This window comes from Athene cunicularia, assembly GCF_003259725.1.
Source record: "Athene cunicularia isolate RWA chromosome 14 unlocalized genomic scaffold, athCun1 chr14_part1, whole genome shotgun sequence".
NCBI classification, from domain to species: domain Eukaryota; kingdom Metazoa; phylum Chordata; class Aves; order Strigiformes; family Strigidae; genus Athene; species Athene cunicularia.
Genome location: NW_020799118.1, coordinates 12685046 through 12712707, shown reverse-complemented (window position 1 = coordinate 12712707; position 27662 = coordinate 12685046). Strand labels below are relative to the sequence as shown.

General features: G+C 47.6%; 1 protein-coding gene across 3 annotated transcripts in view; it reads left to right on the top strand.

Annotated features, from left to right (window-relative positions):
* The window catches only part of TOM1L2 (target of myb1 like 2 membrane trafficking protein), a 58457-nt gene extending 34680 nt beyond the window's left edge, over positions 1-23777 (top strand). The window contains exons 10-16 of one of the 3 annotated variants that reach the window (XM_026858683.1): positions 1014-1137; positions 2224-2341; positions 4277-4352; positions 7503-7568; positions 14837-14896; positions 17567-17603; positions 18133-23777. In XM_026858683.1, the coding sequence (XP_026714484.1) occupies positions 1014-1137; positions 2224-2341; positions 4277-4352; positions 7503-7568; positions 14837-14896; positions 17567-17603; positions 18133-18281 (630 nt within the window). In that variant the 3' untranslated portion in view covers positions 18282-23777. The remainder of the gene's footprint in view (positions 1-1013; positions 1138-2223; positions 2342-4276; positions 4353-7502; positions 7569-14836; positions 14897-17566; positions 17604-18132) is intronic. The other 2 variants (XM_026858684.1, XM_026858685.1) reach the window with 2 other exon arrangements.
* The last annotated feature ends 3885 nt before the right edge of the window (positions 23778-27662 follow it).

Below are 27662 nucleotides of genomic sequence, written 5' to 3'. Positions count from 1 at the left end.
CTGCCTGTAGTAGCTAATAGGGAATGCCAGGAAAAGAGTGTAAGAATGTGTCAAACTGCAAGTGGCAACTTTTAGCTCAGGAAGACAGTACACTAAAACACCTCTGTGTTTATAATTCTTGATGGATTTTCTTTCCTCTATTAACTTTTTTGATCGCTTTTGAGTCCATGTGGACTTTAGGCATTCACAGTGTCCTTAAGCAGTGAGTTCCACAGTTTCGCTGCACATTTTTACATATTTATGTGGGTATTTATATATAATAAATAGTTTGTTTTCATTTGCTCAAGTCACAGTGATTTTTATTTGCTCCACTTAACTCTTTTTCACTGTGTTTTACAACACTGCTGTTCACGTTAATTTTCTCCATGCCACTCATAATTTTAGGAACCTCTCTCATCTCCTTTTTCAACAGCCCCTTTCCAAGCCAAAGAGCTACAATTCTAATTATTTTTTCAATGAAGACTATTTTATAGTTGGTTTATAGTGTTCAAGATCTGACTAATGAGTAATTCCTACATGGCAGTATTACACTATTTATTCTGTATTCTTCTAACCATTTACTTTGTCTCTTTGATTGCCACTTCTACTACAGTGTGATGCAAACTTCAGCACAGGCTTTACATTGTAACTTTACTCACAACAAAAAAGTTTTTTTTCTGAAAACAGTTTATACGTCATGTGGAAGATGGTAGCAAATTCTGTTTGACTTAGATCTGATGTTGACCTGGTCCTAAAAGAGGTGGAGAAAACAGACACATTAGCTAAATCTGAGGAGATATAGATGACCTCCAGGAGATTTTCCTGCTGTGCTGAGTAGTCAAACTGAGGTTTTCTTGGTGACTGACCCTTTTTATTCTCCACTCATCACTGTAGTATCCAGGAGACTGGTCCATTTGGCAGTATGCAAGAAAGATCTTTTTAGAAAGCACCCATTATTTTTTGGTGCTTAATGTTGTACTGCAAGAAGAAATCTCTGGCATGTGTAAATTGCTGTGTTGCTTCTGTCCCAACAGGTACTGAATGAGGTGACGGAAGATAATTTAATAGATTTGGGTCCTGGCTCTCCAGCTGTCGTGAGCCCAATGGTTGGAAACTCAGCACCACCATCTTCACTTTCATCACAGCTTGCAGGGCTTGGTGAGTACCTGAACTAAATGGTGCTGATGAACGTGAGGTTGCAGTGCATGGGCTTCTTCCAGCCTAATCAGTCTGTGGGTCCTGAGCAGCACGCAGGGGCTGCTTGGCAATCCAGGTGTGTGATTGTACCTGAGGTCTCTGGGACCCATCTGAACACCAGTACAAGCCCTTATCGCAGTGGACCGTTGGGATTCACGAGGGGACATTTTTCACCTGTGTGTCAGGGAGTTTCTGTCCCTTTGGCTTTCCACTACCTGATTGATGTTGCCATGTAGCCTGTGGAAGGTTTGGGTATATGGTTTACAGGATTAGGAAGGCTTTCCCACTCCCCTGCACTGTAGCCATCTGTAATTGGAAAGCAGCTTGGCACAAAGGGAGGGATTTATTACCTGAAGGGGAGACTGGAGGAAAGGGTGCAGGTTCTTGTCCATGGTAAAACTTGTACTACTACTACTGTTTCTGCTTAGGTATAGCAGCTCTCCATGAAATCAGTCTGATGATTGTTCTTGATTTCCCTTCTACAAATAATACTTGAAATCTCTGGATGAAAAGTTTCATGAAACTGTTAGGTGTTTTACATTAAATTAAACTGAAGATTGTTTGATAGGATCACTTGATTTGACTGAAGGTTCTCCACCTCTTTCAGCACTGTGCCAATATCATATCACTTGATTTGAAACTGTGGGTTTCACAGTCAATAGCTGAGAGACAACACTGCAGGGAAGGCTAGTATCCATGCCCAAAATTTTGGACCACATTTAGTGAATAGTAAATAACTCGGGATGAGGTTGGCAGAAGGTGCACGCTAATTCCCAAATGCTGGCTTCTCGGTGAGAAGTACTTACGGTGTGGTGCTTCCAGAAGGAATAAGTCAATCTCTACATTTGTCTTTTAAGGAATTCATGGTTAGCAGCCTCCAGCCTCTTCTGGACAGAGCAGTGCTCAGTGCTGCAACCGTTAACTAGATGATATCTATAGCTGTCCTGTATTGTTAAAAACTTCCTCTGTAACCCACATAGTCATGGCAGTGGTGCTTGCATATGGTTTGCTATTTCACTGGTTTGCTTTTTTTGCCTCTGCTTGCAGACTTGGGTACAAACAGCGTCAGTGGCACACTCAGCTCTCTACAACACTGTAATCCTCGTGATGATTTCGACATGTTTGCACAGACAAGAGGCAGTTCCTTGGCTGAGCAGCGAAAGAAGTATGTTGGAGTTTGTCTTTATCACTGTTTGAGTCATGGCATTGCTCTTTTCTAAGGGCATAAATCTGAAACTTCTTGATTTCATTCCAGACTAAAAAAGTCGTTTTGGTGTATACTTTTGTGCTTTTAATCCAATCCCTATCCTGTTGGTCATTATTATTATGGGCAGGTGGAGAAGTTGCTGCTGCTGGGCAGAGCAGACTGACTGAGTAATGTTATTTGACTGTGTGAGTTAATGAGCTCACTGGAAACTTAGGAATGAACTTGCCTTTACTTCTGCAGATGCTTCCTCTCATAAAGGCTTGTCATCCCATCCACCCAGCTAGTGCTTGAGATACAGGAGCATAAGGGTCCTTCACCTGAAGGTCATGGATATACTTCGGTGACTGAATTACTGTCATCAAGGGCTTGGAAACAGAATTACCATCCAGTTAAACCCTCCCTTTGGCCCAGCAGTCAGACTCTCGCAGGCTGTCAAGGCAGTGTAGCTTGCCTGGCTGCCATGCTATCCCTAATTTGTTTATATGCACAGGGCTTGCATCTCTAGAGCTGCAGATCTGGCACTTTCAAGGGCATTTAACAGGTCAAATTATTTTAATGTAAAATAAATCTGTGCACTTATTAAGAAATCCTTTGATCCCTGTCGAGTGAGATTCATTAAAAGACACACTTGGGTATTTTTCTTTCATATATTATTTCTTGCCTCCTTCTGGTTCCAGATTCTAGAGGATGTAGTGGCTACCAGCAGTCAGAACATCATCAATATCTTGTCTCAAACTAAGATATGTTGTTAAATAGTTTAGTTCAGACCTTAGCAGACTATCAAAACCCAGAAAACTTGAGCCAGCAAATGTTATCAAACAATGTTATGTTACAAAAAAACAAATGTTATTTGGAGTTATCAAACAGCTATTGGTACTGCCTCAGCTGTAGTATCAGTGTTGAGATGCTCTACTGTAGAGGCGTGTGTTACCACTGGAGATTTCAGGCTGAGAGCCCTAATGTATAGTCAGGACGGAGATGCATTGCAGAGAGATCTAATGGAGGTCCCTCTGTCTCTTGTGCTAAATGAAGCACAAAACTAGTCTTCCCACACTGCACCTCTATCTCCTTCTGCGAGCTAATGGAACAAGGAGCACATTCCAGTCCGTGATTTCACAAGGGAGGGTTGCTCTGTCTTCCTTGGGTTGTACGCTATGTAACTGGAGCAGCAGCGAGGCAGTAAAGATGTGAGTGTGACTCGCTGTGGTGTGTAGGTGAGAGCCTCTGGGTGCTGTGCTGGGAGCTTGGGTGGGATAAAGTGCTCCTCCTGCTCAGACATGGGGCTTTTCCCAGGGGCTGATTTATGGGCAGGTGTTGGAGTTTGCTTCAGCTCATGGTTTGCCACTGTGCTCTGAGAAATTATGCTACTGCCTCTGTCACCTGACTGCTACATGTCCTTTTGCATAGCAATTTAAGAAGCTTTTTAAAAACCCAACCTCTGTAAATAGTGCATTTCTTTGTATGCTTCACTGCAGTTGCTTAGTTATGTTTCATCTGTCTTCAGGTCTCCCTCTGCCTCCCCCCATGCACGCATCAAGGTCAGGCCTCCAAATGCCATCTTCAGAGCTCTGCAGAATGTAATCTGTAATCAGGCCTCTTTTTGTAGTCTCCTGCTAGCTCTTGGACATGCTTATGGTGCCTTGTAACCTATTTGCCTACCTTTCATAACACCAGTTTTACTCTTTTTGCTTCAACATGCTTACTGAAACTGGTGGATGGTCTTTAGACAGAGCACACTCCTCTTCTTGGAATACACTTAAGACACTCGAAGTCTTATTAAGAAAGAAAATGTGCTCTCTGATTTCCAGGGGAGTAAATCAGAGCAGCAACTGCGTTCTGCCTGGGTGACTGCTGGACTTCCTTCTAGTTCTGTGGTTTGTTCCTTTCTTTCAGCGTGACATATGAGGATCCACAGGCTGTCAAAGGACTAGCGTCTGCCCTGGATGTTCGAAAACACAACACAGGAGGGGTAGGTCGTTGCTCTGTGTTCTGTTATCTGAAGTCGTGCGTGGAATCCAAGCTGTAGGCAGCTGCTTTGACCAAGACTTCTCATTCTGTATTCCAGCAACACACTAGTACTGGCTATTTTGAAATTGATATCAGTGAGCAAGTACTTGCTCAGTAATGATCTCTAAGGAGCTGCTACTTAGCACACCAGCCGAAAAGACTTTGAAATCATAATGGGTAAATTCTCCTGTGCTCTTGCAGCTTGCCTGGGGGGGTCCAGCTCTTTGGGCTGAAAAGAATAAGTGGGGGATGTCTTGTGAACACTGGTGTGTGTTAGTTTGGTTTTGCTTATGAAAGTTGATGCAGTCTTAATCCACTAGACTTTGCTCTAAGTGTGTGAATACACGAGTGAGTTACAGGGAGAGAAATGATGTAGACTTTGAATTCTTCGCATGCCTTGCCATAACTGCCCTCGCATGCAGTCTGTTCTGTCTGTCCCAGGGCAGGCTCCTGCTATCTTGTGTGGGCAGGAGAGGCCCACGCGCTGTCACCTCAGCAGCTGATGCTAGAAATGTGTTTGAGAGCGTGAGCTTGGCCAGCTTTGTCTGCATACCGTGGTGAAGGCAGAAGTGAAATGAGCTTTCAGATCGTCCCTCAACCTCTTTCTACCACCCTGCTTTTTAAAACTGCCCTGCTGTCTTATACTCAGCTGTGGTTTTTAGATGATGGAGCAAGTTCAGAGCCTTTTCCTAGTCTACTTTTGGTCTGTGCTGACCACTAGAGAGCACGGCAGAGCCAGTGTAGCATGGGAGAGCCAGTGCAGCATGCACACTCCTCCCTTCATGGAGAATTGCCTCCCCATGCCTTGGCTGATCCCACCCTGGTTCTTTCATAAGTTGAAATGGGAGTGCTCAGGGCAGCTGGCATGCCTGGCAGCTTGTGCTCTGAGCCAAGGGGAATTTGTGTTTGGAGCCAGCTGGGGTCAGATCACAGCTGCTTGCCTGCCTGGGCTGTAGTTTGGTGGTAGCAGGGCTTCAGCAATGATTTCTTATGGAGCATCCCCCCACCCCACAAATCTATCTGCTTGTTCCTGTCCCTGTCCTCCTGCAAAAAGTGTAATTTATAACCCAGGACAGCTCCATGACCAGTTTCAAGCTTGGCGCCACGAAAACTCATGCCAGCAGTACTGAGGGAAAAGGGAAGAAGCACAGGGAGGCAGGGACGGAAGTATATTAGGGGGTGTGAGAGAGGAATTCCTGAAGCCACTGTGACAACGCAAGCCCCCAGTATCACTGAGCTGCGATATTGGCAGGACCTGGGAAAATCTGCTCTTTGTTCCGGGCTAACCAAACGCAAGGGGCTTGCGCTACTGGTCAAGGGGGATGTATTCCCCCAGTGGCCATGGGGTCATGTCCTTATTTATTAACACTTGTTCTCAGCCAATTCTGCTTGAGGCACCAATGTGACGTGTCATTCACACCAGCTTAGCTGCTGCTCTGTCCGAAGTGTTGTCAGTTCAAAGGGCTGTGTCTAAGCTAATCTGATGGTCAAAGTTTTTTGGGGCAAACGCTTTATGGGTTGTGGAACTTTGGGCTCTGAGATGTTGTAGAGACTTTCAGCCTCTTTTCAAAGGTCCTGATGACTGTATCGTGTAATCAAAATAGCTTGTTTTGAAATACAGTCTTTCGGTAATTGGTAAACAGTACTTTTTGTCAAGTGTTGTGAGGCTCATGGGTGTCTCTTCTTAAAGGAAATAAAAATTAAATTCTCCTAAAGTTACCAGCCCCAGCATGTGTAGCAAAAAACTGGAAGAGCTCAGTAAATGAAAGACACGCATTAATTTGGGTAGAGAGGGTAGAGAGCTAATTTAAGAACAGCTCTAGAGAGGAGCCAAAAGCTTCGCAACACATTCTTCACACACATCTTGTTCCAGCACAGTTGTCCAGTGGTAAAATTCAGCACATCCGACGTTTCTAATGTAGTCATTCTCAGAATGGTCTGTAGAGAGATGGCTGATCACGTGGCATTAGCTGTCTTTTAATATGATTTAGCAGCTGGAAACAAGGCGAGCTAAAAATACATTGTTTTCTTAATATTGCTTTTCCATGTTGGGAATTGCTTTTGTTGCCACAGAGTTGTTGCGTGATCACAACTGGGAGGAGAGGTGTCCAAGAAACAATTCTCTAGTGTTACACAGATAGTAGATGAAGTTGGAGTGATTTCTTCTTTTTTTTCTCAGCGCAAGTACTTGAAATGAGACATTAAAAATTGCAGCTGATTCTCCATTATCTGTGGTAATAGGGACAGGAGAGGTATCCCATGTGTAGAGGTATCTGGTTGGAGGTACTTCAGCGCAGCAGTGGCTCTCTGCTGAGATAGCCCAGTGCCGGCAGGGCCAGTGGGCTGGAACCGCTGCGCTCTGCTGGTCCCGAGCAAGCCCCTCCAGAGCTAGAGATGACACTGCATCCGGGCCCTGGCTCAGGGATGGGATGCTGAAGGACAAGAAGCCATCTTGAAAGTCTTTGTGTTGCTGTGCCATGCAGTCTGCAACCTGCTCAGAGAAACTGGATGCATCAGCGGTCCTTTTAACCTCTGCTGCTCTTCAAGAGGGGCAGTTTGAAAGACTGCCAGAACTCTGCAGCAGACTGACATTACTTACCCTCCTGCTCAGCACCATCATTAGAGCTGTCATCCTGTTAGAATTTGGGGCAAAGTCTGTCTGCTGAGATCAAGGAGGTAAGCAGGGCGTGCTGCACAGCTTCATAAACAAGGGAAACTCCACAGTGCGTAATCCATGTTTCCAGTAAAGTCTGACTGATTTTAGTAGGTTGTATAGCCTACACTTCTTCTAAGAAGATGACAAACATCAGCCTCACTACTAGTCAGTGATTTTTTAATTTTCTTTTTTTTTTTAATATCAGCATGGAGGATGTGCTAAATTTCTGTGAACTGTCTGTAGGAAGTGCAGAGGTCAGGGTGAGGTCTGTCCCTCCACGGACAGAGCTGACAGGCAGCAGAGGGGGATGCAGCTGCTGCCAGAAGCTACCAAAGGCCACTCTGTGTGTGTATGTGTGTGTGTACGTGTATGTGAAGTTTTTAACTTGCTGCTGTTATATTTATCACGGGTTGTTGCTGTGGTTTCTCTTTATGGACCTTTCTGTTCTCGACACAGAGGAGAGGTAAAGGTGGGAACTCAGACATGGAGCCCATAGACAAGTGGCTAATTACACAAGGAATGGTGAGGACTTCACCAGTGAAGCAATTCCTACTGCCCACCCCAGTCCTTTTACCTAGAATAACCATCCTCCATTCACCTCTTGTCCTGCCCTACTGAACCACTTGAAATCAGACAGTACAAGGAGTTTATTTCCCACCTGCATCACTACCTGGGGCAAAGGGAAAGATTTGCACCAATTTCTGTTTTATACAGCACAAAGGCCTGTAACAACTGAATCATTTGTAGGATCCCACATCCCCTCCAGAAGAGGCCTGGGGATCCAATTGTTTCCTTATACTGTCTTGATTTATTTATGCAGTATCCACTTTTCGAGGGATAAACACAAGTCTCATGTATCTTGTTCATAAAGAGGACATTTTCTACATGTCTTTAAAGCAGCCTCTTCTGCTAGTGCTTAACTTCATGGTCTGGAATAAACATACAGATGTTGTAGGATTGTACCTAATTGAATTGAATAATGCAGGGATAGTTCTTTAAAGGAAGGGAATGGGAGAAATGCTACCCAGATTGACATCTGCCACCCCATTGGCGTTAGGATTCAGACTCCAAAAGGTACAATAGCATTTCTGGCTTTAAGGATTTAATTTCTGTGTCTAGTGATGCCAGTGCTCTGGTAAAAATAAAGCTTCTGAAGGTCACTGGATCTGTGCACATTTTGACCTTGTTTGAAGTTGTCCTTCAGCAACATGCTTGCAGAGAGAAGTTCAAAAGTCTACTTTAAATGCACAAGTCAGAGGTAGGTAAAAAATAGCCTCAGCTATGCCTTAAAGCCAATCTAAGACCAGTTTTGTATTTTTGAATGATGTAATCCATAGCTTTAAGTGTTTGAGATGAGTACCAATAATGTGACCTAACTGTACAAAGTCCCTCTGAGACAGTCCCGACTGCAGCTGAGTTCAGAACAGGGCAGTGCAGAATCCCCTTTGGGCTGGGCTGTGCTTGCAGTGCAGCACGTGGGGCTGGGCATCAGGAAGCCCATGGAGCAGGAATGCCTTGCTCCAGGGAGAGCCTCAAAATCCCAGGCTAAGATGCCCAGTGCTTAAAGAGAGAAACATAAAATCCTGTGATCATATGATCATCCCAGAGAGTTTAAGCTTGAGAAAATCCAGAGTATGCAATATCAAAGTGCAGCAACTCTGTGAAACACTTTGCATTTATTCTTTTAGATTTAGGGCTAATACAGATTAGTTTTGAGGGTCAGTTTGTGAATTTGTCAGAAGCTTGAACAGCTGGTGCATACACAGTGATTGGACACATGCATATATACAGTCATATCTGCCTGCCTGTGCAAGCACCCAAAAGCAGTTTAAGCCCAGCTGTAGGTACCTATCCTTGGGAGCCAGAGTTTCCTTTCAGTGCTTGTCAGAGATCCACAGCTTGTAACATGAGAGCGAAAAGCCATAAAGTGAGCAGCACTTGCTTTGCCTCTGATACTGTTGACTGTAGTTCACAGAGGCTCTTGCTTTTCAGTGGCTCTGTCGCAGCCAGAGATGTGCTATGCCACTGTTAGATGTTCATCCATAATGAATAATCCAGTGATTGAGTTAGTTCCTCTTCTTTGCCTTTCCAGTGTTTACAAGAGCAGAGAAGCATGAAATCGGCACCCCTGCTGTTCACACCACTTGCACCACTGCTTTATTAAAAAAACAAACACAATATTCGTTCATTGGCTTGTGGTTATTCAGTCTGGAAAAAGGATACTGCAGCATTCATGGAGGCATACGGATTTGGGGAGGGAACGGGGTCTGGCTGTCCAGCCAGTCGCTGCTCTTACAAGCCTGTCATCTTGTTTGTATGCTAAATATGAGAGAGAAATACCTAAAATAAAATGAAACTAATCATTAACTCTGTTTCTCTCTTAACTGGCTGTAGTTCTTAACCGTATTTATTAATATGACTTTATAGCATTTGCAATACCAATGGAATAACTAGCAGCCCAGGTATGAACTTGATGTGCACATTCTTTGGTAACTTTTTGTAGTATGAGATGAGGCAGGAAAGAGTGGTGAGCTGCCATTGCCATTATCTGTACAACACTGAGACCAGTGAAAGGGTGTTCTCCACCTGCCAGAGAGGTGCTCACATCCCTCGTGACATGACGTTGTTCTTTCCAAACTGAGATACATTTAAGCATAGGGTTGAGTTCTTCACACTCCATTTCTGTCCATCCTGTTTCACCTTTGCAGAGGGAGGCTCATTCAGGGCTCCCTTGTATACTCTCCCAGTAAATTTGGCAGTGTTGTTTCTGTTTTAGCTTAATCTACAGCTCAGTTCCTCTGGCAAGGTGGTGCCAGAACCATGGAGACACAAACCACACCATTATCTATTCTAGCTATGCCTACAAATCTAACATAGACAAAAAGATACCTGCAGGAAATGTTCCTGGTTCAGACATGACTTAGAGGTGCTGGCTGAGCTGTTCCTGTACCAGACTGTTTGCAATGTAAGCTCTGGGTTTTTGCAAGTTAGGCCACGCAGGTGTCATACAGGGCGTCTGTATCAACAGCTCTTGAGCACAGGCTTTAGCACCACATTTTAGTGCAGGTAATTCCAGTTCCCTTCTCATGAATATATTAATTTGTTAGAATGATCTGTCACCCCACTCAGATGCCAAATGGATATTTGTTACAAAGGGAGAATCGGGTGTTGCTTAAGACACTATGTCAGGACAGACGTTATTTGGAACAGTGGTAGGGGAAGAATGAAACTGAACCAGAATTCACATAAAGTGATAGGAACAGCTTTCAGCATTGCATCTTGACCAGCAGCAGCACACCTGTCTGGAGAGGAGATTCCTCTCTTTAGTAAAGATACACAAATAAAGATTAAATGAAACCTTTGCTGAGATGTAGTTAATTAGTAACAAAGTGGGATGCTGCCATGTATGCCTTCAGTAGAGAGATAGGATCTAGGATGGGGAAATGACTTGGATAACATGAGACTGTTGAAATACGTCATCTTCTTGGAGACTGAAGTGCTTGAATTGTGCACAACGTGAGAAATAAACGGGCGAAGATCTCCTGTCTCCTGTGTGGTAGGACTCCTCTCCCTTTTGAAGGCAAGCAGGTGTGTCCACTTGTTCTGAAGACCACGTGGGTTTCATTACTTGTCCAGCTATAGCATTTCATGGAGCACTCTACAAGGGCAATATGATATACCCCACGTGAAGGAAGGCTTTTGCCGTCTGGACATGCCTTTCAGATCCAGATTGGCTGGTTGGTGTATGGGCACAACAGGCTGTCTTGGGGAACCTGCTGCACCTGAGCTCTTGCCTTCCCCATCTAGGAGCTGTGTAAACACAGTTACAAGTAATCAAGTAGCTAAATCAAGCCTTACATGTAAAGTCAAACGTGTTCTAATATTGCGTCCAGGCAGCTATTTCAAGATCACAAGAGCTTTAAATAGATGGTAAGACTGTATTTCTAAGCTGGAGTGGACTGCTAGTGTGCATCTTAGTGCTCTCGTTGTGCTACCGTAGGAGTGACAGACCTTTCCTTACTATCACTAACTAACGGGGGGAGTGAATAGCAGCTAACCAAGTATTGGTGTCAGCTTTATTAAACATCTAGAAAGAAGTGGAATTAACTACTACAAGGCAGTAGTCTAGCAACAATTAGCATGAACCTTGTTAAACATTTTAAGAACATTAATGAGCTCACCTAGAGACCTGAATTGTCATTTCATACCTGCTTCTTTTCCAGTGGGATCATTTTTAATAGAAATAAAATGTGATAATAATAACCTTAAACTGTCTTTTTAAGGGTAGAATATTGGATTTTTATGACTTCTGAGGAAATATATTGGCAATACTCTTTGGCTTTTGATTGCTAGTGAGAACACCAACACAGTCTAAGTTAGATCAGTATGAGCTGGAATTCCAGGTTCCTGTGGGTTTTGTGGGATCAAACCCTCGCTTGTGTTCTCCCAGCCCTCCTTTTCCATTTCCCTTTCAGGACTGTTGGGATGATCCCATTTGTAGTATTTTCCAAAGACTAAATGAAAAAGGAATTTGAACAATGAGCCCAACTTTTAATTAAAGCCAGTTACTTAAAGTACCCAAAAATATTTTGTGACTTAATTTCCATTTACTTTGGGTATAGATCTTTAAAAAAGAAATCACAATATCGCTATAAAAACAGCTCTTGCAGCCAACACTGACTATCTAGGGAGCTGTCTTGCCAAGACTGAGAGCTTCACTAGACCGTGTATGTTTGCATAATCAAAGTATTAACAAGACGGTATCCCATTCTGGAGCCATTTCCATGTAGTCTGCGGCTGCCACTGCTTTTTGTTCCCAGAAACTGTTGTCTTTTTTAATGTGTAAACTAGCTAATTTATTTTTACATTGCTTCTGTTGTGTTTTAGGGGATTAGTTTTAACAAAACTCCCCTGCACGTTTTTCAGTTTAGGGCTTCTGAAAGGGGAAGACTTGCCAAATACACAAGTGACTGGCAAAAAGTGAACTTCTGCGTGTGGCCAGCTTCAAATTAAAGATAAATGGTACAATGTTACAGTTCACGTATTTTAAAACTTCCTGTTACTCTTGAGAGTTTCCCCCCGTCTTTATTCTTGAACAAATGAAACCTGATACATTTAACCCATGTTTTATGGGGGAAAATGGGGCTCAGAGTCTGAAGAAAGTAAATTGGAAGTTTGAGCATGGAAGGAGCAGTAGACACAGACCCTTGGCTCTTCTCTAAGTGTGCTGGAAGATGGGGGAAGCTTTTTAAAAGGTCAGTGCTGAATAGCAAACAGCTGACATGCTCAAATGTTTATCTTAGAGCTCTCTCTGCTTCTTATAGAAGTGTTCTTGCACTTCTGAGGTCTTTGTTTGTTTGTTATATAAAGTACGTCTGTCTGAAAGTAGAATTCCTTTCTTCCCTCTTTTTTTTTTTTTTTCCTTTAAATCTTACAAAACATAGCAGCACAGAACTCCTATACTGCTGAGCTGTTCTTTGAGGACTCCTGCAAACTCAAGAGTCCTGCGATTCTCAGGAATCCATTACGTGCTCAGTCATCTGTCATGTTTTCAGGATAACCAAGATTTGAACTGCTGATCCTCCTAATACAGGGACCACAATACCACTACGCTTTTTAGAACAGCTGCTTTTATTTTATTCACAGAAAAGAAAAAAAAAAAACCCTGCTGTTTCCCTCCTCCTCTCCATACACATTCCCTTATCCTTAACGAAATGCAAGTACCTTTCTGAGCTGCAGGGTAGCCAAGAGCTCTGAAGGCTACACCTTCCAAAGCATTACTTATTGTGTGCCCTGTTAAGCCGTACAGGAGAGAGACAGCAGTGAAACTTCTGCAGTAGGTTTTAGGTTGCTGTAGGCTGAATAAATTCATTGCCTTGTATCTCTGAAGCCAGTATTTTCCAAAGCTGTTAAACTAACAAGCCAGCTCTACAAGATGCAGCTTGTCCTTGGGAAGGAGCACGTTGGAGGATGTCTGCAGAGCCCTCCTCTGGTAAATGGCCATCTGCGCCAGCTTGCAGCAGCTTCAGCACACACGTGCATGATTCAGCCCTCCATTGCAAATGAAAAAGGGGCAATTACCTAAATCTGGACCATTCCAAAGGAAACTGCAGGAACTTACTTCCCGTTTGGGATCTTCATGTATTAGCTGAAAGCAAACTGACGACTTGCACCTCTGACCCTTCTTGGATCTGTCACACGCACTTTGTCCAGCAGAGTTGGGGCCAAGCTGTCTTCTCGCTGCTGCTCTTGGTGGGAGATGCTTTGGGTGGAGCCCTGGATTTCCAGTCCTTTGACACAACTAACCCACCTCAAGCAAGGGCTTAACTGACCTCCTCGGTACAAAGGGCTACTTGATTAGAAGAAAAAATTCTTGAGGAGCTCTGCTAAACAGCATCAGCCTGTGCTGCTTCCTCTGTAATTCAGCATCTGTCTGTCCTCCTCTGCTAGAAGTCCCTGAGAAAACTACATCTCCCAGTGAATTCATCTGCCGAGTCTCTTGCAGCTCTTCTTCCCATGAGAGGTTTCAGGCAAAGCTGTGGGCAACCCCTGACACCTTCTCTTCCTAGAAGAGCCTCTCCAGCACTGGGAGGTCTCTTGCCCACCATTCCCACAGCTCAGCTACCGTGCTCTGAGGTTCCCTGTGTGTCTCGCATCATTACTTTCCAAGTGTTTTTCAGGTTGTCTTTACGAGATCTATTGTGGTGTTTTCCTGTTTACTTCTGCAGCCCTCTGTTGTATTTAAGCAGTGCAGTTAAGTCAGGAAATTCTACTGCTAACATGCAGTAATTTCCCTTCGCTGACCCAGTTGCCTGTAGCACTTTGAGAAACAGCTGCACTTCAGCACTCGGTGTGCTGCTCTGCACTGCCTGTCGCAATCACGCAGCGTAATGTGAGCGGTTTTATCACAGGGGGAGAGGCAAACCTTCCATGCCTTTTTGTGAAACCATACACAGAGGCCAGACAGGCAAGCTCCGGTGAGCCTCGCTGCAGCACTGCAAGGTGTTGCCCATGCTGGAGCAGGAGCTGAGAGGAGAGCATGCTGTGCTCTCCTCCTCTGCCCGCCGTGAGTGCTGCTGTCCCTTCCTCCTCCTCCTCACCTTTGAGTCTCTGCACTTTGCACTGGCACACGTTGGGTTCTGCTGCGAGAGGGTCACCTTTGGCAGAGGAGTGGGGACAGGGAGCAGGACTGTTTCACTTTAAACTGGTGTGCCAAGGCTCAGTGCTGTGGTGGGTGGAGGATCTGGAAGGAAACATGACTGTGTACCCTGGGCTCTGACTGCCTCCACCTGTGGAGAAAATCAAATTGTTTTCATAGGAGAGTTGCCTGAAGACTTTGAGCCCCTCTTTTTTGCTAACCCTTCACTGTGGCTAATAACCATTTTAAAAAAGAAAAAGTGTAAATTTAACACTTCAAAACCTAACTGATATCCAGTATTCTACCCTTAAAAACTTTTCACGATCAAGATTAGAATCATCAGTGCATTTTGATGGTTTTAATATGTGGTCGAGAAGTTACCCATCTTACACTGGCATCAAGTCACGTCATTCCCCATAATCTTTCTCTTGTTTTTTTTTTTAGCCTTGTTGTTCATAATTTCCTTTCCAAGTGTTTCTTTATTTGAAATGCCATTTATATTTTGTTGCCTTTTTTTTTCCAGCACATCTTACATCTTTGTTTTTGTTTTGTTTTTAATCTTATTTCTGGCGTTTTCCATCGCTCTGTGGCCATGATTGTGGATGTGTTTTGGTTTTTGCCTGCCTTGCTGTTCTCTCGCTGCACTCCCTAGATCCCTGTTGCACAGTCCTCTGTCATGGATGACATTGAGGAGTGGCTCAGTACCGACTTGGTGAGACTCTTTATATTTTCATTTTTCACATGGGCAATAGCACTTGTACAGATGACTTCCAATGCATTGCTGAGTTACTTGTACTTCTCGTAACGGAGGCAGTGAAACTTCCAAATCATACAGCTTATTTCCCTTCAAAGGGAATATCTAAGCAAGAGGAGATAGTCGTGCTCAGCAATTCAATCAAAATGGTTTTTTCCAAGTTGTTTTATTTTCACTTCTCCATGTTAACATCACAGAATAGAAGCATGCGTTCCAGAAATTGTGTGTTTCTGGTCCTTGTATAGGAAAGCATTTAAACATGTGCTGATGGTACCTGTGTTCCCCACCAGACTTAAAGCACACGTTTAAGGCTGCATTAGCTGTGGCAGGATCTAAGTACATGCTTATGTTGAGGAATGCTTTTAAGAGATGCTGGATCAGGGCTTAGTTTCCTTTCAAATCGAGACGTCTTTGTTAAATTGGCAAGCAATCTTGACATGTTTCATAATAGTACTAAGAATTTATAACAGTCTCTCTTCAATGTTTATAACTTTCAGTTTCTCCTAAATGATTATTGTCTGGTAATTATTAAACAAACAAACAAAAGGCAGAACTAAAAGTAGCTTTTTCTTCTTTCTGGAGTTTGTTTTGCTGTACCAATACACATTTGGTTTAAGCAGTGGTACAGCTAGTACGCATTTATTCCTGTCTTTTTTTTTTAGTGTAAGCATCTGACTCAAATTAACCAAGTGCATTTTGGGGATGGGTGGTGGGTTGCATTTCAGACGGTTCTTTTAAACATGGTTTTACTGAACTGAACTGTTTCCTTGTGGTCACCGTAGCCCTGAGGATCGCCTCCTTCCATTCTTCCAGCTTCAGATATTGTCCCTAGATAACTCCCTACTCCTTAAATCTCCCCCCAGCCCCTTGCTATTGCCTGCTCAGCTCCTAGCTGGGAGCTACGGGGTTTGGGCTCCGCTCCCCGGCTCTGGCAGCAGTGCTGCAGGCACGCTCCGGCACGTCAGCCCTCTGCTCCAGCACCAGAGGAGCTGACTGTACTGAAAGGAAGAAAATGCTGCTGCTCTCCAAAGCTGCCTGAAGTGCTTAAGCAGATTCTGGGTTTCGGTGTTGAAGTTTGGCAGACTGACTGGCTGTCTTTGAAATGTCATTGGTTTTCAGCTGCAGGTAGTTTTTTTCAGGCCTCGGTACAGGCAGTCATTTTCAAATTTAATTACAAACTGGCCTCGTTTTGTTAAAGAAGTACAGTGAATGTACCATGTCTACTTTGCTTAAACAATCAACTTTTGTCTGTGGCATTTAAATTAATTTAGCAGAAGAGATCTTACGGAGAGATACCGAGGTAGCCGTGTGTATCTGTCATCCCCTAGATAGTCTTGCTCAAAAAGAGCAAAGCAGAGAAGTGCCATTAAGTGCCTGAACAAGCCTGGGGTTCGCACACACTGCGGCTGTGACTGTCCCAGCTTCCTTTCCCCCAGGCACCTGGGTCCCCAGCCTGACCGTATGTGGGTGCAGCCTAAAGATGCCCTCTGAGAAAGTTTGGACTGGATTTTTGGTTTTCGCTCTGGGTTCCCTACTCCTTTTTTTTTGTTAATGGTTCATTTCAGTTTTCTGCTTCCCAGCTGAGGAAGTTACAGATTGGGTTAGCTCATTGTTATTTATTTCCTTACCCTTTTTGGGGGTACACTGGAACAAACAATGCCTCTGCATGTCAAGCAGTGGCTGCTGTGTGTACCTTTGGAAACCTCTGTGTGGTAGAAAGCTTGTAGATGTTAGGTGGCTTTAATGCTTGGGCATTAAAAGCCTTTGTGAGGCCAATCTATGTTCCCACTCTCCCAGCAGAGAAGTCAGGTCATGAACAAATACTTTTCTTTTTCAAAGTGGATTCAACATGAGGTTTTCAAGTAGTATTCTCATCTATCTTAAACATGCTGATAGATTGACAAGGATGCCACATCCTTGGACTTTTAATTTCCTTATTAAAGCCCTGTTGGAAATTCGCATGTTGAAATGCACGCAGCTGGTAGAAATGCACTGACCCCCTGGCATCCCAGCCTTTGTAGCTCATGGACAGATACTAACTGCCCATCAGTATCCTTCATCCAGCCCACCCTAGTCTTGTCTTTGTACAGCATGGACACCAGGAAAGCTCCTATACTTTTGTATGAAATCTAAAATGAACTCCCACAGGAGGAATGTTGGCCCCAAACTATTTTGTGGCCTGTGTCCTTTGTCAGCTAAAAGTGCATTTTATTTGAAGGCACAATGCAAACCGCAGTCCTGACTTTTTAAAGGACCGTGTGGCAGAAAATATGGCATCGTATACAGTGTCTGTATGACTCACACAGCTCCGTTTTTAACCAGGCCTACTGTCTGAAGTGAAAACAGCGCTGGGCTGCTGTTCAGGTCCAGTGGGGAAAGTTTAGCTACCCACCAGCAATCTTCAGAAGCATCCCTAGTGCTCATCCTCTTGCTCTGCAGCGCAGTGAAATGTCAGTCACCACTGGCCTCCTGACATGGGAGCCGTGTGATTTCCCCAGGTCACCCTGCTCAGACAGTTAGCATGTGGAAACAAGTGGTGGAAACTGTCCAGTTGCATTAAACATAGAAGATAGTAGCGAAGATGAAACGCTGCCTGTGTGTTCACACGCCTTTTTGTTCCAATTGCAGAAAGGAGATGAACTGGAAGAAGGAGTGACCAGTGAAGGTAAGCAGAGATGCCTGTGGCTATGAGCCGTTCTCAGGTTAGTGCGCTGACTGAGTTATCTGCTTTGATCCCTGCTGAGATGCTGACTTCTCCCAGCCTGATGTGCCCCGGCAAATGCTTCTGCACTTGGAAAGGCAGAAGGAGAGCATTTCAGAGCAAAAACTTCATACTTATGGTGTGAGGAGCCCTCCTGGCTGCTTTCCTGCCATCTTCCTTGGCTGTGCACTGTGTTTGTGCCAGCAGAAATGCATCCCCAAACTGCTCAGCCCTTTGGAATGATGTTTTCCTGCTTCTGTCACAGCCGATGGCGTGGCGTGTGTTTGATTCCCTCTGCTGCCTGAGCTAGGGTGTCTGAAAGGGCGGCTGTACCCTTTCCTGAGGAAGTCAGGCTGTACAATTATGTGTGCCTGCAAACACAGCCCGATGGGATGCCAGGCGCTGGAATTTCAGACCCTGCTAACCTCTGTCCCCCAGGCTAAACGTACAGCCCCAGTTCTTACCTGTCTTCCTTCTTTTTTTTGCATTGCAGAGTTTGACAAATTTTTAGAAGAGCGAGCCAAAGCGGCGGAGATGGTTCCCAATCTGCCGTCCCCTCCCCTGGAAGCCCCCACCCCTCCGACAAATCCTTCCAGCAGGAAAAAGCAAGAGCGCTCGGAGGATGCCCTCTTTGCACTGTGAAGATTGCTCTTAGCCACCTTCCCACCCCCGTTCTCTGCAGGCGAATGTCGCTGTATGGCCACTTTGTCCTCCCACCGTACTTGGTTAACAACGACCCCCCTTCCCCCCGATTTCATAGATTGCTTCTTGTTCCCCCCCTCCCCAATCAACCCACCCCCACAAGCTGACTCTTTCTATTTAAGTCCAACACTATTCCTGCCAGACCACGATTCTCCAGCACTCGCTTAATCCCCTCCTTCCTATCCCAGCTGCACAAAACTGGCTCTTGATGCTGAAAACCCCTTTAGAATGCATGAGTACGTCACACTGTGTTGAAACAAAAGCCCAGAGGGGAGAGAGCAGCCTTGCCCTTCATTTTATGTAGGGATCATCCTCTTCTGTAGGCAGGTCCTGCCAAGTAGACTGCTCTGTCGATCAGCATGTAATTGACTGAGCTGGAATGTTCAGGAGGAGTGTGTCTTTATTTTTAGATAAAATGTTAATGTATTGGCTTTCGTGTCAGATTCGACAGCAAGGAACAACTGTTCCCCTTTCAACATGTGCTTCACAAGTTAAAATCCTTTACTCTCCCACTCACACATCTCCCAGTACCATATGGTGGTCGCTTTTCCCCACTTTGTGTGGCGCTTCATATTCTAAATCTCACAGGGTATTTTTTTCCTTGTGTTTTATCTGGGCTTGCTCTAATTTGAAAGCAGTCTGTTGGCCATGTCCAGTAGGTCTGGCAGTTGTCGAGAATGAAAAACGCTGAGCTAAATGGATGCTGTAATGTTAGCGCATGAAGCATTTTGCTCTTTGGAAGAGCATTCTCACATGAGGATTTTTTCTAGTGTGTTTGCCTTTTAAAATAGCTAGGTTATTTTTTCCTTACCTTAGATTCCTTCCTCAGTGACTGTAGAGCTCTGCATTTGTCTCGGCTGTTGTAAATAACATCCATGCAGATGGATGGGACTTGCTTGTGGACTGGGTGTGAACTGAGGTTCCTGGATTCCCTGCCATGCCTGGTAGGATAGACATGCTGGTTCTTGGTGGTAGGTATGAGAAAGAGAGGCAAACTTTACAGAGGCTTGTATGAAAATGCTGAGGGAGACGGTTACCACGGAGGGATTAGCCATGCCTGCCTATGCTGGAGGTAAAACTCCTCATTTCCTTCTAGGTTTGGACCTGAGAAAGTGTTGGATGATTGTGGCTGTGTTATTTGCAATTTTTGGAGTGTCCTTTGATACCTCTGCCCCTTTATTAACACCTAGCTCCTACGGGGCTACAGTCTCTCTCCTGTCTATGCAAACAAGCATATCCCCTTGCTTGCCAGAGGCATGGCCGAGAGTGCTGCTCTTCCTGGAGCTGCCAGAAGGGATTCCAGCATGTCTGCCTGCCTCGCTGGGCTGACAGGCAGAGCTGGAGCAGGCAGCTCCAGCCATCGCTGCTTCCCCCAGCGTGTTCCTTGGGAGAAAGCCAGCGGCACAAGATGGTGGGATCAAAGAGCTGAACACTGCATGGCAGGGAGAATCTCCTGTCCTGACAGAGAGGCACTTTATCAGATGGACGCCCATGCAGGCAGAAAAGCTCCAGCCCCTCTTCCTCAGGGTGCTCAGGTCTTGGGCAACCAGCCACTTTGTTCTGAGTTGGCATGTCTGAGCTTCCTGGGATGCTGATCTTTGTCAAGTGCTCTCAGAAGTTGTTCTAGATCAAGAAGCTGGGCTATAAACAGTTGATGTGAAAGTGATAGAAGCTTTTATCTGAGCACAGTTAGTTCAGCTCGTAACATACTCTCTAGAGCATGCCACACTTTGGTAGGTTGTGACACACAAAACCTTTTACCAAATGGCCTAATTGCAGCACCGATGGTCTTTGAGAGGGGTCAGATTAATCTTCGGAGGGAGGTGGTGTTTAGCACAGCATTTCCTGGCTGTCCCAGGTCAGATGTCGCTCTGTGCTGTCCCTGCTCATCCTCTCCTCTGTCCTGCCTTGCCTGCATCCTCTTCCCAGATCCCTGCCTATGTAGCTGGGCCCAGGCAAGGCTGTCCTGCTGCCCCCCCGGCACTGACTTGGCACTTCATCACTGCTCTGTAGCTCACTGCTCCCTGTCAGCTCTGCGCTCTGCAGAACGTCACTTGGCTTGCAAGTGCATGAAGAAAATCAGCGTAAAGATGGAGATAGCTTGGGGATCAAGCTGCCTCTTCTCCCCACTTGCTGGCCCTCTCCCCAGCTGAAACCCTTCTGTGTAGATCTGCAAAGGGTTTCTCTCCATTTCATCTTCTCTGTGGCTAATGGAAAGTGCCAGGACAGTCTGCCTTAGCTGCATGAATGCACTGCTGCTCCCGCTCTCTGCGCTCACTGTTTAACACAAGGTGAGCCCGATGCTCACATCTTGGCTGCCAGACACCCTGCTGCCAGCTCCTGCCAGACCCTGCCTTGCTGCAACACATCAGATGTGGCCACCAGCTCCTAGAAACCTGAGGAAACTTCTGTTGTGACACTGATTTGATTTCAGACAGTGTCTGGTGATTGCCTGAGCAATCTTGCCAGCACAGAATGAATTGTTGGTGTTCCTGTCAATGCAAAAAGCTCCGTGGGCGTTTTAAGTGTGTATTTTCTCTTCTAAATCCTTGAAACACATTGACCCTGTAAATGGCCGCATCAGGTGATTCTAAGCATGTTAATCCAGCTTCCCTGCCAAGCCGGAGGAGATAATCGCATTGCTCCAGCATGGGGACCTTGTCAAATGATGCTGAGTGGCAAGGATAGCACCGTTGCTGTCACCGAGCCCCCCTGCAGAGTCCCACTGCTGCGGATTTGCTGGCCTTTCTTCCCCCACCCCTCAGCAAAAAGCGGGGGTGGGAAGCGTGCTGTTAACACTCCTTCTTTCTGTCACGCTAAACCTGTCCTGGGACTTCCAAGTTGTTGCTTTAGAGAGAACCTGGTCCCTTTCTGGAAGATCTTGCAGAGCTGTCAGTGGCTGCTCCCTCTGACCGCGGAGGAGAAGAGATGAAACAAGAAGGCTGCGGCTGAGGGGAGATAAGGAGCGTGTGTTGGCACAAACTCAAGGGACTCTTCTGTGCTTGTAACCTCAGGCACTGCGTGGTCCCTGCTGACGCCCTGCGTTACCAGCTGGAAAGCAAAGGCCCTGTTTGCAGGGGGTGGCAGGTGCTGTTGGCACAAGCAGTGGCTTTGCTGGAAGTAGAGCAGCTCTCGGGAGATGCCTTCCTCGGGAGGTGTGTGCTCAGCCTGGGGCAAAGGCTAAATGGCATTTTGGCAGGCCCCTTGATGGGTTTCATAAAAGCACAGCCCTGCGCTGAGTTAAAAGTTAGAGCCTGAATCCACCAGACCTGGCTCTCGCAGGCTGAGCACACAGTGGCTGGAAGCACCGAAGGGGACAGAGAGTGCGGAAAAACGGGTGGTTTAGCCCAAATCTTTAACAAATGTAGAGCTTCCCTAATGTCCTGTATCAGGATCTCTCATCTTCCCCATCCTCTTGTGGTCTGCAGCAAACCTGAGCGGTGGAAACTGTTTGAGGGAAAGGGAAGGGGTTTTTCACTTTAGAAGACCAACCTCTTGATTTATTCTTCCTTCGCTTTCACTCTAAGTTCTTCTTCTGTGCAAGTGGGCAGAGGACTTACGTGGCTCCGATGCTTGTGAGAAGAGGGCTGGAGCTGCAGCCTGATCCGCTTTCCATAAAAAATAACATCCCAGCGCTTTCTAGGCATATTAGGAATCACAGCTTGACACTCAATGACACTAAATTATTATTGGGGTCCTCTGTAAGTTCTAATCATACCCTATTCTAGGTTAAAATATTTATTTTGTCAATATATTTTCTTTCCAGTGTGTTTTTTAACCTCTTCTGTTAACTATTCATGTGCTGAGATGTAAGAAATGAATGGTTTCTATTTAAATATATCCTTCTGGGTTTTTTAATCATTATGTGTAGATTTCAGCTGCATCTTTGGCAGGTGTAATAGATAACAATGTGCTGTACAGACATATTTAGGGTGTTTAGTATGTAGGTAAGGCTCATAGGAGAATTGCTCATAAAAACATAGCATGGTGACTCTTAAAGGGAACAGCATAAATGCAGAAACTGGTCCTTACCAGGACTCCCATGTAGCCTCCAACATACCTTTCCCCTTCCAATTATCACAGCCTCCGTCTCTGAGATGTGCTGAGCAAACCAGCTCTGCCATTTCCAGGGCTGTTTTTACACCTCCAAGCTGAAGAAGGATTTTAGTGGGGGGTTCTGTTCGTTTGACTTTGTTCGGCTTTTTTAAAATTTATTTTATGGGGTGTATTGGCTGTTTCCACTTTGAAATGGAGGACTTGGCAGAGCTGGCTGTGGTGGCGAGATGTTTCCCTCCAGTGGTGGAAGAACAGATCCGGGCGGTGGTTTCAGACCTGGGGCAGGGGTGATGGTCCCCCTCCATAAGCTGCCTGCTCCTGTCTAATGTTGTTCTGCTTTCACCCATGAGGACAGGACATGTGGACCCGGAGAGCAAACACAGCAGCGTTTTCAGCAGCCTTTTTTTTTTCATCCAATGAGTTGTCAGGTCTCTTGTGGCTGCTGGGAGTCCTGGAGTGGGAACTGCTTGTGCTATCTCCATCCCCAGGCCAGCCTCATCCAGCTCAGTCATTGTTTACCTCCTAAATGCTAACCGCAAGCCTTGCGGAGCCTACCCTGGAAAAAAACAGCTCAGGACAGTTATTTTTATGGAAATAATGAAGCAGGCAATCAGTGAGTGGATTTATAGCCTTCTTGGAGGTAACCCTTCAGCTGCCCAGCAGAGAGGAGGCAGCGATCCCCTTGTGCCAGGCGCCCAGAGGCATTGCTGGTGCCCACGCAGCACCTTCTCCTCGTCCCTCCCAAACTGCAGCCTCCGGAACGGGCTGTGCCTGCCTGCTCCAGCCCCATGCTGCTGGCCCCAGCCTCCCTGGGCCGTGCCCCAGGTAGCTGCTCCGTCCCGGGGGGAGGCGAGGTTGTGTTTCACCGGGAGCCTGCTGGCTTTTGAGCGGCGCCGAGCCCCGGTGCTGGTTCTCTTTAGCCATGGCAAATCAACACCAAACTTCCCACCCTGCTCCGTGTTTTTATGAGTACGAGCCCCTCATTCTGTACATGTTACTATGAGCTATCATTAACCCTACAAATGTAACCTGTGTAATAGCTTCTCTGTATATTACAGCTGTAGGCTTTCCAGATAAAAGTGGATAATATTTATTTACTGAAGATATTGGATATTTTTTTGTTTGGGAATGGGGTAGGGGGAGAAGGGGGACATAACTGTTTAAAGAGACTGACTATGTAAAGAGAAACAAAATACACAAAAAGCAAAGAAACCCAACACTAAAATGTTGCTGTATTCATATAGAAAGTGTTTACGTTAAAAACAATACAACTGTATTAATCTGCCATTGTTTAACTTGCTCCAGAAATCATCTCTACTTTGGTTCCTGCATGTGAGATATTCCAATAAATACACTACTAGAGTGACCTGGAGGATGGTATTTTGTCTGTCTCTCGCTCTGCTTCGCTGCCTGGCCTGAACACACGGTACAAGCGAGCACGGGAGCCACGCTCAGTCTGCAGCTGCCCAGATGTCAAAACACGATGCAGGCTTTTGGGAATCCTCAGGTTTCCTCCGCATGCCAGAAGCCCAAGTATTCTCACCGAGAGAAGGGTCATCCCCAGCAGAAGATGCTCTTTGTGCCTTTCCGTGGGTCTTGCCATGCCCGGTGGCTTGTTGCCGCTGCTGGTGAATTTGTTCCCCACTAAATCTTTGCCACGTTTTTTGTGGCTGACGTCAGATGGGCACACAGGGGACAACCTTGGTACTTGGTGGGGCGCCTGCCCGCCTTGCAGGGTTTGCCAGATGGTCCTCTGGATGACTTCAGATCACCTGCCTTGGTGACCTAGAAAGTGATGGTGAGGAGCTGTTGTGCGCTGCAATGGCGGTGACATTCCCAGCCCATGCAGTGGGCAACTTTTCCTGACTCATCAGCCAGGAATTTGTTCTAACATAATTTCTGATGGTGGTTGCGATAGGCAGAGAGAGAAGAGCAGCCATCTAGGAGCCCTGGAGAAGTGACACGGCGTTACTTTGGCCAAAGATGAACCGATTTATCAGAACAGTGCCCTCCATCTCACACGCAAAGATCAGAACTAATGGCCTGTGGTTTAAAAGCTGCTTTGGGGAAGGGGTGTGTGTGGAACAGCTTGAAAGATGGGTTTCCCCTCCTCGTAGCTGCAGATTAGCATGCATTAAATCCAGCTCTGCCCCAGCTTGTTTACCGTCGTGCTGATCATGTGCCTGACTCTGTGTCGGATAGATTCGGGTAGGTTCATGGCCCAGCTCTGCTGAGAAAGGTGTGGAGCTACCACTGCCCTGACAGAGCAGAAACCGCACAAAAAGCACCGGGTCATAAATTTACAGCGTTGTGCAGGACGAAGGCTGCCAGAACAGGGGGCTGCTGCTTGCTGGGGGGGCTGCATCACGCTGCCTTCTGCAGCCCCGTGGTTAAATTCAGGAGACAAAGATCCCTCTAACCACAAATTCTGTCTCCAACAGGGCCCTAAGTGGGTGCAAAGACTGTAAGAGCCGGACAAGCACACGGGGATGTTTTTCGTGTGTGTCACCCACTGGTGACACCGAAGTCCCCAAAGCAAGCATGGCTTCGCTGGGTTTGTGAATCCTGATGGGCTCCTTGTCTCCAAACCTGCCTGTGCTACCCTAGAGACTGTGTGAGCCCTCAGCGTGGGCTTGGGGGGACTCCCACAACTCGCTGCCCCCCCGAGCTTCCGAGCCGCGGCACGGAGCGCGCTGCAGAGCCCAGCACAGGCTCTGGGTGGGTGTGGCTGCTTTCCAGCTTTGGGCACCCAGTTTGGATCCTACTGCGAATGGGAAATGACCACACGTCCATTCGCCTTCTCCCATTTCACCTTGGGGTAAATAAACCCTGAGGGGGCTGAGCGGCTCACTGGAGTGCTGCTGGGCCTGGCTGCTTGTTTACCCAAGCCACGGCTCAGGAAGGGATAGTTGACAAAGCGGGGTTACAGGTAGTGAAGGAGAGAAGAGGCTTTGAATCTGTTTGCAACATGAATTAATGATTAACGCCACGTTTCTCCGTAACAAAACAACCCCCAGAGCGTGAGGGATGCTGAGAACGGGGGCATGTCAGCGAAGCCCTGAGCTGCTCCCAGCGCAGGGTTAAGCTGTGCTGACGGCCGGGGGGGCTTGTGTCAGGCTGGACACAGCGTTTTGGGGGAACCCACCCGGCTGAGCGAGGGGGCAGCAGGTTGCAGGGGGGGGTGCTGCTCCACGCAGGGAAGCACAGCAGTGGAAGCACAGCACGTCCCAGAGCCCTGCGCTGCCGCCAGCGCGGCTCGGGGCGATGCTCCACGAGCCACCGTGAGCCTGCCCGGCCGGCTGGGTGGCCAAAACCCAACCATTTCGGGGCCGGTTTGTTTTCTCTCTCATCCTTGCGGTTTCCTCCCAGCCTGCGCTCAGGAAAACGTCTCAGCGACTCCGGAGCAACCACGTGGCCCCCGCTGCCATCCCCGCAGGACCGACATGATGTAATCGCGGGCCCTGAGCCGTGATGCAGAATCACTCCACTCCGGGCCGCCACGCTTATTGGCTGCGTGGCCCTGGTCCTACGGGCGGGGTTTTCCCTACCCCGCAACCAAGCTCACCCCGGGGAGCCCCACCCCGCGTTGCATCCACCGGCCCCCAAATCCACCCCGTCCCACGGAGCTGCCGGGGTGCTTAATTCTTCCCGGTTGCTCAGAGGATGCTGCTCGTTTCCTTCGGTTCCCCGGAGCGGGGGAAAGCAGCGTGTGCGGGTCCTCGGCGTGCGCATCCCCTCCGGCTCGGGGGCGGGGGGAGGCTGGAGGTTGGGGAAGGAGCCCTGAAAAATCCAGCTTTGCCCGTAGCTTCTGCGAAAATAAAGCCGTGTTTATGCGTGTGATTTTCCCTGCTCTGTGCCTCACGGGGAAGGCTGTGCCCTGGGACTTGTGGGGGTTATTAAAGGCTGGTGACCCTCACGTTTGCACGAGGCTGCCCTAAAGCCACCGCACATCCATCTCCCCAGCCCTGGAAACCTGCCCTCTTCCTGCAGCACACAGCCTGCTGCAAGGGTTTTCCTGAAAGCAAAAGGAAACCCCAGAGCCTGGCTTCTCCCCGGTGACCCAAATAAGTGGGGGAGCACACGGCCCCCCTACACCCCCCATGGCAGTTTGTGGGTCTCCTGCGGCGTTTGCTGTTGGCAAGAGATGGCCGAGCGGCTGCCAGTGGCCTGTGTGCGGGTGACGCTGCCCCAGCCGCCGGCATGGAGCTGAGCCAGGAGTCCCTGGGCTCATCCCCAGCTCGGGCACAGGTTAATGTCCCAAGCTTGAGGCGGCTCGAGTGGGGGTGAGGGGCCCAGCACCCCTGGTTCTGCCACCACCACGTGCTCTGCGCAGTCCCCGGGGAGCCCTGCATGCCCATGCTGTGCGGGGGATCCCCATATTGCCCAGGGGTGCCATGTGGAAGCCAGTGAGGCTGGGGGAGAGGTTTTTATGGTAAATCCAGGGTTAATTAATTCACAGGGAGCCTCAGGTTGAGCTCTGTGGTGCAGGAGAAAGCAAACTTTTAGGGGGCCATTGTTGCAGCACATTTGTTTTTCCTAAGTTATTCCCAGCAGTAAGACAAACCACGCAGCGCCGCGGGGCATGGCCTTGCCTTGGCATGAGGCCCCCGTGTCGAGACCCACCACTCGTGGGCAGCCACGGGGCTGGACCCCAGTAGCACCAGTGGTTTTCCTGGTTCCCACAGCTCATGGCACCCGGGGAGGCTGCAGAGGCTCAGCGGGGGCTCACGGGGCAGCCTTGGCGCTTCGGCATCCCCTAAGCGGGGCCGGGGAAGCTTCTCCCACCGCGGACAGCAGTGCTGGGACCTGCTCTGCACCCCGGAGCTGGGAGGGGGAAGGCAGATGTCCTGCCTCTGTGCTGGGAACTGCAGGAGCCCCGAGAGGTGACACGGTGGCCCAAGCTCACCCCGGCATGTGGCTTCCACGAGGTGCTGGAGGCTTCTGCAGCCACTGCCACCACCTTGTCCCCCACCGGCCGTCCTGCCTGCTCCCACGGGTGCCCCAGTCCGGGGCTTAGTGGTATTTAATGACTGACCCGGGTATTTAGAGCCCAGTCCAGGTATTTGGTGCCTGTGCCAAGGGCTCGGTGACCTCCCCAGGGGACTGCTGCCTTGCTCGCCGCTCCGCTCCTGCTGCACCAGCTCCCTGCCCGGTGCTGCCGGGGGTCTCTGCCCGGTGCTGCTGGGGGTCCCCTCCCGGTGCCGCGGGGCGGTGCGGGGAGGCGGTGGCGGGGCGGGACGCGGCGGCGGATCCTCCTCCATCCCC